Genomic DNA, 13,399 nt, shown 5'->3' with positions numbered 1-13,399 from the left:
GCCCCAAATGCTATATCTAACTGCTTTGTGAAAACATACAATGTTTTGGCCTCAATTACTTTCTGTGGTAGTGAATTCCACAGGCCGCCCACTATGTGGTGAAGAAATATCTCATCTCTGTCCTAAATGGTCGACCCCATATCCTCAGACTGTGACCCCTGGTCTGGACACCCCCACCATCAGGAACATCCTTCTTGCATCTACCCTGTCTAGTCCTGTTAGAATTTTATAGGTTTCTATGATATCCCCCGCCCCCCCCCCCCTTCATTCTTCTGAACTCCAGAGAACCTTCGCCGCACTCCCTCTTTAGCAAAAACATCCGCCGTCAGATAAGGAGACCAAAACTGCACACAATATTCCAGGTGTGGCCTCACCAGTGCAGAAGGAGGCTATTTGACCCTTCGGGTCTGCACTGACCCTCCGAAAGAGCATCCTACTTGGGTCTAATCCTCACCCTATCCCCGCAATCCAACCTAGGGGCAATTTATCACGGCCAATCATCCTAACCCGCACATCTTTGGACTGAGAGAGGAAACCAGAGCACCCGGAGGAAACCCACGCACACATGGGGAGGACGTGCAGACTCCACACAGTCAACTGAGGTCGGAATTCAACCAGTGTCGCTGGCGCTGCGGGGCAGCAGTGCTAACCACTGTGCCATCATGTCACCCTTAAGAAAGCCAGTTGGGTCCATATGGAGAAAGACCTGGAAGATATTCAGAGTTGGACTGATAAGTGGCAAGTAACATTAGCACCATACAAATACCAGACAATGACCAACAAGGCAGAATCCAACCATCTCCCCTTGACATTCAGTGGCATTACCATTGCCAAATCCTTTATCAATATCTACAGGTGTACCATTGACCAGAAACTAAACTATGTCAGCTAGTAAAGAGTAAAGTCACCATAGTCCCAGGTGACCTTGGGCTGCTTTTCCTTTTGAGGGGGAGAGCTGATTTGTGGTGATTTAATTTGAGCGTCACCAGACTTCAGGCAAGGAGCAAGGTTGAGAAGGCGGGGCCTTCATGAATAATCTCAGCCGGTATGGGAATTGAACCAGCGCTGTTGCCCTCACTCTGCATCATGAACCAGCTTTCGAACCAACTGAGCTAAACTGGCCAGCTATCCTATCGCTATGAAGGTCAACACACTATTTGCCTTTCTTCCTGCATGCTTACCTTCAGCAACTGGTGTACAAGGACAACCATGGGCAGCACGGTAGCATTGTGGATAGCACAATCGCTTCCCAGCTCCAGGGTCCCAGGTTCAATTCCGGCTTGGGTCACTGTCTGTGCGGAGTCCGCACATCCTCCCCGTGTGTGCGTGGGTTTCCTCCGGGTGCTCCGGTTTCCTCCCACAGTCCAAAGATGTGCAGGTTAGGTGGATTGGCCATGATAAATTGCCCTTAGTGTCCAAAATTGCCCTTAGTGTTGGGTGGGGTTACTGGGTTATGGGGATAGGGTGGAGGTAGGGTAGGGTGCTCTTTCCAGGAGCCGGTGCAGGCTCGATGGGCCAAATGGCCTCCTTCTGCATTGTAAATTCTATGTAAACCAGGCCTCGCTGCACATTCCCCTCTCCTAATTTACGGCCATTCAGATAATAATCTGCCTTCCTGTTTTTGCTACCAAAGTGGACAACCTCACATTTATCCAAATTATACTGCATCTGCCATTCATTTGCCCATTCACTCAGCCTGTCCAAATCACTGAAGGATCTCTGCATCCTCCTCACAGCTCACCCTCCCACCCAGTTTTTTCAGAATTTTAAAATTAAAGGTATTGCCAGATTGAGAGACGCTGTAGACCAGAAAGGACATAAGTCGACGGGCGAATGTGACTCAGTATGAATTGGGACAAGGGAACCTGAAGTTTGTCACTGTGGTAGACAAGCCAGGAGTGCAGTGAAATAGTCATGGTTGAGGGTTTCAGGACCAGAGAAGCTGAGATGGGGAGGCAATAGTGTAGTGATATTGTCACTGGACTAGTTAACCAGAGATCCAGATTAATGCTCTGGGAACTGTTATGTGAGGGTCCCTTTAAGAAAAGCGTGTTTTATCAAATGGCTGCAGTGACGTCATTGTGTGGGTGGATCGGGGCTGTGATTCTGTCTTTTACTTTCGTTTTGAGCTGGAAGCTGCTTTGTGGCTCTGAGTTTTTTGGTTTTGTTTTCAGTTGGGAGCTGCATTCAAAGAAGGTGTATTTTTGGTCTCTCTCTCTCTGCATGCTAAAGAATGTCTCCAGACCACTTGATAACTTCAAAGTAATACCTGTTTTCTGTAAGGAATTCAAACCTACTGTTTTGTACAAAAAGGGTGTTTGGCTTATGTATGTTGTTAGAAAGTTATTAAGGGTTACCTATAGAGTACTGTATCTTTGGGGAGGTATTTGTGTTGGTAGTTGATAAGAGATTTACTGTGTTTTTATAAAATGTTAACTGGATTCATAGAATGAATATTGTTTTGTTTAAAAATACTTAAAAATCTCTGTTGCATCACACCTGGAAAGTGGGCCCTTGTGCTCCCCATAACCAAAATCCATTAAAAGTTGTGGGTCAGGTGAATTCCATGATATACTTTGGTGTTCTCTAAACCCTGGCCCATAACAAAACCCAGGTTCAAATCCCTCCACTGTAGATGGTGAAATTTGAATTCAATAAAAATCTGGAATTTAAAGTCTAACAATGACCATGAAACCATTGCTAATTGTCGTAAAAACCCATCTGGTTCACAAAGTCATTTAAGAAAGGAAATCTGACCGTACCTGGTCTGACCTACATGTGACTCCAGACCGACAGCAATGTGGTTGACTCTCAACTGCCCCAAGGGCAATTAGGGATGGCCAATACAGGCTGGCCCAGCCTGCGATGCCCACGTCCCATGAATGAATTAAAAAAAAGTAAGTCAGGCGATACGACACAAGTGAAACTAGGCCATCTGGACATGTTGTGACAGCACACAGTGGCAACCAACCTGGGGGTCAACAAAGTCTGGACGAGGGGTTACCTGGTCATGGCTCTCAGCATAGGCGATGCACTTCTCCCCATACCGCCGGTTTGTTAATGTGAAGACGATGTTACCCATGTTCCAGTCTTCATCCTTCAACTCTTTCAATATCTGCAGCCATTAAGAGGAGTTACAGTTTACATATTGTCCCCGTAGCACAAACACTTAGTTAGAAATAAATCACATTAGAGCATCAGAGTCTGAAGCTGACAATCAAAATTAGTTAAAAATTTTATTATCTATCTGCAGTCAGGCTCCCCAGTCCTTTCACATTAAAACAGATTAAATTTATACGCAAATCTTTTGCAGTTATTATGCAATTGAAAAGCAATTAAGTCACAGGTAACAGATAAAAATCCTGTGGCAATAGCCGACTTGTTTAACAAATCAGATAATAGCACCACTAATTCTGTTCTAAGAGACATGGAATCGAGATTCAGCCAATCATGGGATTTTTAATCCAGCTGCACACAAAGGTCTCCAGCTCCATAAGAGAGAAGCTGGTCGGTGTCACAGCAATAATGAGGGGTCTTGCTCACAGCTGAAAGCACCGTGGCTCAGTACTGACAGGCCAGTGCCCGCTGATAGGCGCTGTCTGTAAGCAGTCGCTCATTCAATGTGAACATGCCAAAAGAAAAACGCAGATCTATCAATATTTCAAAAGAGAAATTATCAGAAGAGTTCTGACAAAGACACTCCACTAGCAATTTGAAGCTACCTTTCTGAATGTCAAATGATCACCATTCATTATGTCTTTCCAGGCATTATAGAATCAAAGGTTGAATTACAGAATCATAGGTTGGGCGGCACAGTAGAATCTGGGACCCTGGAGCTGTGAAGCAACAGTGATACCCACTGTGCTGCCCTTGTTGTCGGGGCCCACAACCTTTGCAGTATCCAGTGCCTTCAGCTATTTCTTGATATTGCATGGAATGAATCAAAGTGGTTTAAGACTGGTGCCTAAGATGCCAGAGGAGGCAGAGATGGATCATCCACTCGGCACTTCTGGCTGAAGATAGTGTTTTTTAAATTCATTCATAGGGTGTGGGCGTCGCTGGGCTGGGGCAACATTTGATGCCCATCCCTGAGGATATTTAAGAGTCAACCGCATTGCTGTGGGTCTGGAGTCACATGTAGGCCAGACTGGATAAGGACGGCAGATATTCTTCGCTGAAGGGCACCAGATGGGTTTTTACGACCACCAACAATGGTTTCATGGTCATCGGTAATTCAAGGTTCCAGATCTATTGAGAATACTTCAGCCTTGTCTTTTGCACTAATGTGCTGGGCTCCTCCATCATTGATGATGGGAATATTTGTGGAGCCTCCTCCTCCAGTGAGTGGTTTAATTGTCCACTACTATTCACAGCTGGAAGTGGCAGGACTGCAAAGCTTAGATCTGATCCACTGATTACGGAATTGCTTAGCTCTGTCTGTTACTTGCTGCTTATGCTATTTGGCACACAAGTAATCTTGTGTTGTTGACACCTCATTTTTCGGTATGCCTGATGTTGCTCCTGATATACCCTTCTGCGCCCTTTAATTGAACCAGGGTTGATCCCCTGGCTTGGTGGTAATGGTAGAGTGGGGGATATGCCGGGCCATGAGGTTGCAGATTGTGGTCGTATACAATTCTGCTGCTGCTGATGGCTCACAGCGCCACACGGATGCCCAATCTTGAGATGTTAGATGTGTTCAAAGTCTATCCCATTTAGCACGGTGGTAGAGCGAGCACAATGGACGGTATCCTCAATGCAAAGACAGGACTTTGTCTCCACAAAGACTGCTTTGGTCGGGAAAGAGAAAATGCTGGAAAATCTCAGCAGGTCTGGCAGCATCTGTATGGAGAGAAAAGAGCTAACGTTTCGAGTCCGATGACTCTTTGTCAAAGCTCGGGAGACACCTTGACATCACGGTAGAGCTTGCAAGGTAAAGCATGTTGAAGATGACTACCGCAATGTCGAGGTGTCTCCCCAACTTTGACAAAGAGTCATCGGACTCGAAACGTTAGCTCTTTTCTCTCCCTACAGATGCTGCCAGACCTGCTAACATTTTCCAGCATTTTCTCTTTCGTTTCAAATTCCAGCATCTGCAGTAATTTGCTTTTATCCTGTGCTTTGGTCGCACCTACCGATACTGTCGTGGACAGAAGCATCTGCGGAAGGCAGGTTGATGAGGATGAGGTCAAGTATGTTTTCTTCTCTTATTGGTTCGCTCACCACCTGCCGCAGATCCAGTCTGGAGCTATGACCTTTGGAACTCAACAGCTCGGTCAATAGTGGTGCTATCCCGCTCATAGAATGACACATAGAATGTGCAGGTTAGGTGGATTGGCCATGCTAAATTGCCCCTTAGTGTCCAAAGAATGTGTAGGCTAGGTTATGGGGTTATTGGGATAGGAGGAGCGCTCTTTCAGAGAGTCAGTGCAGACATGATGGGCCGAATGGCCTTCTTAGGGGCTGGTTTAGCACAGGGCTAAATCGCTGGCTTTTAAAGCAGACCAAAGCAGGCCAGCAGCGCGGGTTCAATTCCTGTACCAGCCTCCCTGAACAGGCGCCGGAATGTGGCGACTAGGGGCTTTTCACAGTAACTTCATTTGAAGCCTACTTGTGACAATAAGCGATTTTCATTTCATTTCACTGCAGGGATTCTATAATTCTAAAGTGGGGGGGTTCAGGAGCAGAAAGACCTGCGTGTTATTGAAGGTAGCAAGGCAGGCTGAGAGAAATGTTAAGAAAGCATACAGTATTCTCAGCTTTATTAAAAGGATCATGGAAAACAAGAGCAAGGAGGTTATGGAGAACTTGTTTAAGACACTATCGTTCGTCCTCAGCCGGACTATGTCCAGGCCCAGGTGCTGCACTTTAGGGAAGATGTGAAGTCATTGGAGTGAATGGCATTGGAGTGAATGGCATTGGAGTGAATGGCATTGGAGAAAAGATTCAGCAGAAAGGTTCCGGGGATTAAGCTATGAAATGGAGTCGAGAAGTTGGGTCTCTTTTCCTTGGAGAAGTGGAGATGGAAAGGAAATTTTATAGAGATATTCAAAATACTGCTTGGATGCAACCGTGCACGGTACCAGCATGCCAACCCCTGGATCGCGTTAACCATTCCGGGGGCAACCCTAGCTCCTGCCCGTTTGTCCCACCGACCACCCGTAGCCTCCAGTGACTGCTGAGGCCTCTGGCCGTGCGCCTCAAAGCTATTGCTAATAGGGTTTGGCAATCATGGTTAGGTGAGTACTTCATACAATGCAAGTGGATTCCCGTGGGTGGGCGGGCCACGTAGAATGTAGGAGTCACTTCCCAGATCCCTGACACACCTTGATGCACGGACACTGTGCTTGAACACAGCGGGTCGCAACACCACACACGCAGCAGCCAACATCCGAACACCCAGCGGATGGGACACAGCTCCGGAGGCATGTCCACAGCTGGAGGCTGGGTGAGTGGGTGCGGCGGGGAAGGGGAGATGCCTCGAGTGATAGGCCAAGGGTTCGGAGGTTGTCCTGCCTTGCGGAAGAAAATGACAGAGGCATCAAGTGTTTTTAACGTATCTCAGGTGTTATACAGTTCCCCACTCCCGATGGTGACACCCCACTTTCCCCCCCAACCTCTCACCCCCTACCTCCTCCCCTCGCACCCCTCCCCCAACGCACCATAGTGATCTTCAACTTGCTTCACCTTGCTAGCTCTACAGCAATTTCTAGGTGTCACCCCAGAATGCACATCTAAGAATAATAATCTTTAATAGTGTCACAACTAAGCTTACATTAATACTGCAATGAAGTTACTGTGAAAATCCCCTAGTCGCCATACTCCGGCGCCTGTTCGGGTACACAGAGGGAGAATTCAGAATGTCCAATTCACCAAACAAGGGACTTCTTTGGGGACTTGGACAGTGACTGAAGCCAGGAATTGAACCTGGGTCCCTGGCGTTGCGAAGCAACAGGACTAACCACTGTGCCACCGCGCTGCCCATCTGAGGTGGAGGCAGCCAGCTGCTCACATTGTTCCGTGGCCTTCGATGCCCCTGGCGGGCGTCCTCTGGGGGTTCTGGGGCCAGAGGGCCCCGGTGCATGTGCCGACAGCGCATGCACAGCGGTGCCGCCCTGTTTCGTATGCTGACCTCGAGACGCGGCAACATCAGAGGGGAGGAACTCTGGAGTGCTGGTGGACCCACCATCCCCAATCCATGGGACAGGTCCAGGTTGGCACCCAGTGCCCCTTCCTCCGGCTTGGTGCGGAGGGGCAGCTGGTTCGAGCCCCGGCTGGCCCTGCATCATCTGGCACAGCCAGCCCTGGCGGCTCCCCGATGACTGCATCAAAGTGTTGACACACTCGCCGATGCTCTTCAGTGATTGGACCACACTCTGCAGCACCTCGGCAATGCCCAACTGTGACTGGGACAAGCTCATTAACTGCCTCGGCCATGCCCATCTGAGAGCGGGACATGTCCCGCAGAACCTCATTAAGGTCAGCCTTGTACTGGGTAACATCCCCCAGCCAGGCAGACAGGCTGCCGAAACCCTCGGCCATGGCCGTCACCGAGTGAGCGACACCTTCACTAATGCTGCCGACGTCGTGCACCAGGGTCTCCACTGCGGTCGCCACCGTAGGAATGGTGGCTTCGGTTCCAAGCCACCTTGTGCCAGGCGGAACTGGCTGCCCTGTGGCTCACTCTCCGGGACATCCCTCCTGGCCTCCACCGCATCTAGGAGCTCCGCCAGGTCCGCATCGCCGAATCCTGGGGCCGGTCTGCTCGGCGCCGTGGCTGTAAGCTGAGTGGGGTTGGCTATGTAAGTGTTGTCTAAGCGCTGTACGACCTTGTTAGTGGGGTACTGGCGAGCACGGCCCTGGCCAATCGGCTGCCGAGCCTTCATTTGCAGCGAGAACCCCATGTGGTTCCGTTAACGTTGAATTGCGTTGCCGGCCTCGCTGGGCCGAGCGCCGGGAAGCTCACGGCTGTTCCCGCTCGCTACCACACTTAGAAATCTTTCCGGTGAATCGCGGCCATTGCCTGAGAGTGCCGTGGTGGCAGGTTCAATCGAGGCATTCAAAGGAGAATTAGACAGTTACCTGAAAAGCAAAAATGTGCATGTTTACGGGGAGAAGGTTGAGGAATGGCATGAGGTGAATACAAGGTGAATTGCCTCATTCAGCAAAGCAGTGCAGACGTGATGGACCAAATGGCCTCCTCGGGGCTGCAACAATTCTGTGATTCTGGTTCTCCGAAATCTTATCTCTACCTTCGGGTTCTTTTGCTAATTGCTATGATTCTCTTTCTATTTCAGGTTGCTTTCCATTCATGTCCTGCAGGAGCCTATCACCATTGCCAAGATATCCAGTCCCAAGATAGCCGATGATAGCTGAGAGAAAGTCGCTCTGGGCTATTTGGGATGGTCAATCAATGTGTCTTTGCAAGCGCTGTTCATAAAAGCCATGCATCCTCGTGAACCAAAGTTGTATCTCGATACGATTGTGCTTTGCAGATAACATTTCCTTTAACAGACACTATACTAATTGAAGTGCCACTCTGTCCAGAGTTGTCCATTCTTGGATTGTCAATTTGACAGTAGACATAAAAGTCAGAAAATGTGTTTTCTCTGCTATTCCACTGCGTACAGATGACCAGCCTGAGGATCATCACATCAACTTCACACCATACAAAATCCATCGATTTTACTTTTAAACTGACTACGCCCACTGTCAATATATGTACATCCTTTAAAAACAAAGAGAAGAGAGATTAATCATCTCCCGACATTAACTGAGGCAAAACCTGTGGAGTCAGACGAAAAATATACACAGAATTTAACATTGCTGCAATGATCTCAGGATGCTTCAACGTGCTTCGCAGCCAATGAGCACTTTTTGAAATGTTGTTAACTTTCTAATGTGGGGAAACATTAGGGAAACAAGGGTCGGTGCAGACTTGATGGGCCAAATGGCCTCCTGCACTGCAGATTCTATGATTACAGCCCATTTGTGCAGAGCAATGTGCTAATAGCAATGTACTTTTATGATGACACTGGTCAAAGGATAAATACTAGCCCTGCAGGAGAATTCCCCGCCTGTGCTTTGAAATAAGGAGCTAGGTTATTTTGCCCCCCCCCCGACAACTTGATTTGGTACCACGTCTGAAAGGCTCCTTCAGCATTGGCACTGAAGTGTCAGCCTGGATTTTGTGATGGAGTTGGGAATTGAACCCACTTGCTTAGACTCTATGCCATCCACTGGGCCACAGCTGGAGTGAGATTAACCTCAGTAGGCTGCTTATCTCTTATTTCTGCTCCTTTCCAGCACCTAATTGAGCACTACAGGTAGCTGATTATGAATGCTTGGGACTTTGAATATATATATGTTGCTCTTCAAAACCGAACAGAAGAGAAATACTGCAGACGCTGGAAATCTGAAATAAAAATGGGAAGTACTGGGAACACGGAATAGGTCTGACTGCATCTTAGAGAGGATGTGAGGAGAAACCTTTTTACCCAGAGGGTGGTGGGAGTTTGGAACTCGCTGCCTGAAAGGGTGGTGGAGGCAGAGACCCTCATATCATTGAAGAAGTATTTAGATGTGCACCTGCGATCCCAGGGTATACAAGGCTATGGGCCAAGTGCTGGGAAATGGGATTGGAATAGTTAGGTCGTTGTTCAGCGCAGACTCAATTGGCCGAAGGGCCATTTCTGTGCTGTAGAGGTCTACGCTTCTAACTCACCAACGTTCCTTAGGCAGTACCTTCCAAACACACGACCACTATCATCTAGAAGGACAACAGATACCTGGGAACCCCACCACCTGGAGAAACAGCCCAGAGAGATGGACACGGATGATTAAACCAGCGGGGGCAGGGGAGAGGAGTTTCAGTGTGAGATTCAGCCCAGAGAGATGGACACGGATGGTTAAACCAGCGGGGGCAGGGAGAGGAGTTTCAGTGTGAGATTCAGCCCAGAGAGACGGACACGGATGGTCAAACCAGCGGGGGGTAAGGGAGTGGAGCTTCAGAGACCGACTGCTGTTGGACACACCCCATGACATAGTAAATGGCAGAAACATCCACAGCAGATCCCACAGACATCTCAACAAATCACCTCAACATTCGTCCTGCTGAAAGTCAACAAACCTCGCTCTCACGAGGGTTTCCAATCACCACCTTGGAATTCTCTTCAAAAGTTACTCCCTCCAGGACAGGTTTAATAATGCCCCAGTTCACAGGGTTTCAGTCTTGCCGTCTGAGTTTATCGCCCTGGATCCCTGAATACACCAGCTTACAAGCACACTTTCAGATCTATGGCCATGTCAAGCCAAACACCTCTGTTCCAGAGTGGTACCTTTGCCCCAGCGGCCCACACTACAGAGTCAGTCTGCTGACTGTAGCCTTTTCTTTAATTCGGAGCCTATTTCTTGGCTTCCTCCTTTCAATTTAGTGAATGGGATCTTTTCCCGCCCTTGTCTCTGTGACACTTCTGGCTGGCAGACTGCTTCAAGCCGACTCTCTCAACCCTTGGTGACTGTCAAAACACTCCCAGAGGGTCCCACCCTTCTTATTAGTCAGGAACCAACGTAATAAATATTGGAACAGTCAGTACTTTAAATGTTACAATCTCCACAGACTGCTGATTCAGCACCTGTGATAACCCTCAGGAGAATCATGCAGAATCATTCATTAATCTCCCTGTGGGGCTCGTTGAGAATGAGTTCCCATGGTAACGGGCCGAGCTGGAACTCATTATCGAGCCTTTTAAATACTGTCCCAGACGGGGACTACCTGTTAGCCCCAGCTGGGACACTAGCGTTGCTCGGCGCAATGTGGCTTTACTTTTGAGTTTAAATAAATTTGGTTTAACCTTTATCTTCGTGTCTCCTGGATTACCACGCTGGCGATGAGGAGCAAGAACAAGATTCTGAGCAGACCTTCGTGAAGAAAAACTCCTGCGCCAGTGGCCCAGGTTCAATTCCAGCCTCAGGCGACTGTGTGTGAGTCTGCACGTTCTCCCCGTATGTACGTGGGTTTCCTCCGGGTGCTCCGGTTTCCTCCCACAGTCCAAAGTTGTGCAAGTTAAGTGGATTGGCCATGATCAATGGCCCCTTCGTGTCCAAAAGTTTAGGTGGGGTTGCGGGAATAGGGTAGGTGCATGGGCCTCGATAGGGTGCTCTCTTGGATGGTTGGTGCAGACTCGATGGGCCAAATGGCCTCCTTCTGCTCTGTAAGGATTGTATGATTCCTGTGGAAAGAAGTGTATGAAGTGAACCCATTATTGGGAAACTTGAGCCGTATGATGTTGGTGTGTAAGACTGACCCCAGTGCGCCGAAAGAATGTGCTGCGTCTTTCATGCGAATGCCATGGAAGGTGACGACTAACAGAAGGTAATTCTTTGAATGCCTATGGAGCTCAGGCATTCGGCATCATTCAGAGTCTGACTGCCCCAGCGGTCCAGGACTCAAAACTTTTTGCTGAGCTGGTGGATTTAGTGGGGGACCACTACGACCCAAGACCATCAGTCATTCTCCAGCTCTACAGGTTTAACACCAGTTGGAAGACTCCCCGGAGAGCCTGTGACAGAGTTCCTGACCAGGTTCAGGAAACTGGCTGAGCCACTGTGAGTATAGACCAGCCCTCCTGGAGATGCTACGGGACCGGCTGTTATGTGGTATAAACAACGTCACGACACAGAGAAAACTGTTTGCCGAACTCACCCTGGATCTTAAAAGAGCTATCAAACTGGCGCTGCCCCTGGGAAATGCCGACTAAGAGTCCCAGGGACTCCCGAGGTTCACTGGACTGCAGCGTGTTCAATGGCGGACGTCCCCCTTATCGGAAAACCGCTCCCTGTGGACAGAACGTGCAAGCCCCACCCACCACCTGGTTCCTATTCAGCCATGGCTCAGAAGGACAAGGCCGGTGACTGTGAAATGCCAGGACTGTTTGAGAAGCTTCCCAGAGGGCTTTGGGGAGCAGTCACGCGAGTGCAGTTCCTGCGGCCAAAGAATACGCCCAAGGCATGGCTACCAGAATGGTCAGTACGCGAATCGCCCGGGCTGGAAGCCAAAGCCACCTCAGGGCCGGGCTCTGCAAATCCAGCAGCCCGAACAGGATAAACTACTGTAGCTAAACTGCATCACCACCCCCAAAGTCACCCCTATCAAAATTAAACCCCAGGTCAACGGTCACCTGCTGGAAATGGAAGTGGACCCGGCAGCCGCTGTCCCCATTGTGGGGGAAAGAGACCTTCAGGCGCCTCCGAGCCGGCATCACATCCCTGTGCCTCTGGGACACCACGGTCAGGTTGGCCGTGTGCATGGGGAGCCTCTATGTAGGAACCACTGTGACCCCCGTCGTCCATGGGCAACAGATGGTCCGGCGTCCCCTAATAGCCGTGAATAGACCAGGACCCACTCTTCTGGGCGGAGACTGGCTGTAAAAAATCCAACTGGGCGGCAGCAGATCTTCAATTGGGGCCGATATGAAGCCATGGGGAAATATCCTGAGGTGTTTCAGTCGGGCCTGGGCTAGATCAAAGGAGCACGGGCAAAGATCTATGTGGAGCTGGAGACCGAACTTGGGCATCTGGAGCACCTCGGTATAATACACGGTACAGTTTGCGGAATGGGAGGTTCCAATACTGAAACCCGACAACCTCCATTGCGGAGATGATAAATTGACTGTCAGCAGAGCCTCCAGCCTTGAACTGCACCCCAGCAAGGGGCTGTCAGAATACACCCACCGGCCTTCTAAAGTCTCATCGCTGCGCGCCATTTTCCAGCACAGAATGGAAAATATCCTTCAAGGGCTGCCGAGGATGGCCATGTACCTCGATGATAATGATAATAATCTTTATTGTCACAAGTAGGTTTACATTAACACTGCAATGAAGTTACTGTGAAAAGCCTCCAGTCGCCACACTCCGGCGCCTGTTCAGGTACACAGAGGGAGAATTCAGAATGTCCAATTCACCCAACAAGCACGTCTTTCAGGACCTGTGGGAGGAAACCGGAGCAACCGGAGGAAACCCACATAGACACGGGGAGAATGTGCAGACTCTGCACAGGCAGTGACCCAAGCCGGGAATCGAACCTGGGACCCTGGCGCTGTGAGGCAACAGTGCTAACCATTATGCTACCGTGCCGCCCATAATCACAGGGACCAGCGATAATGAGTATCTGGCTAACTCTTGAGGAAGTGCTAACACGATTCTTGGATGCAGGCTAATTTAAGCTGGCCAATTCACTTACCCTGCACATCTTTGGGTTGTGGGGGTGAGACCCACGCAGACGCGGGGAGAATGTGCAAACTCCACACGGACAGCGACCCAGGGCCAGGATCGAACCCGGCTCCTCGGCGCCGTGAGGCAGCAGTGCTAACCACTGTGCCACCATGCCGCCCCTGACCGG

General features: G+C 49.5%; 1 protein-coding gene across 4 annotated transcripts in view; it reads right to left on the bottom strand.

The window, feature by feature from the left end:
- The window catches only part of LOC119968715 (1,4-alpha-glucan-branching enzyme-like), a 707,296-nt gene that overhangs the window by 218,625 nt on the left and 475,272 nt on the right, over positions 1 to 13,399 (bottom strand). For all 4 annotated transcript variants that reach the window (XM_038801318.1, XM_038801319.1, XM_038801320.1 and 1 more), the window contains exon 11: positions 3,005 to 3,115. In XM_038801318.1, the coding sequence (XP_038657246.1) occupies positions 3,005 to 3,115 (111 nt within the window). The remainder of the gene's footprint in view (positions 1 to 3,004; positions 3,116 to 13,399) is intronic.

This window comes from Scyliorhinus canicula, chromosome 7 (assembly GCF_902713615.1).
Source record: "Scyliorhinus canicula chromosome 7, sScyCan1.1, whole genome shotgun sequence".
Taxonomy (NCBI): Eukaryota; Metazoa; Chordata; class Chondrichthyes; order Carcharhiniformes; family Scyliorhinidae; genus Scyliorhinus; species Scyliorhinus canicula.
Note: the sequence above shows the minus strand (reverse complement) of the source record. Positions and strands in the feature narration are given on the sequence as shown.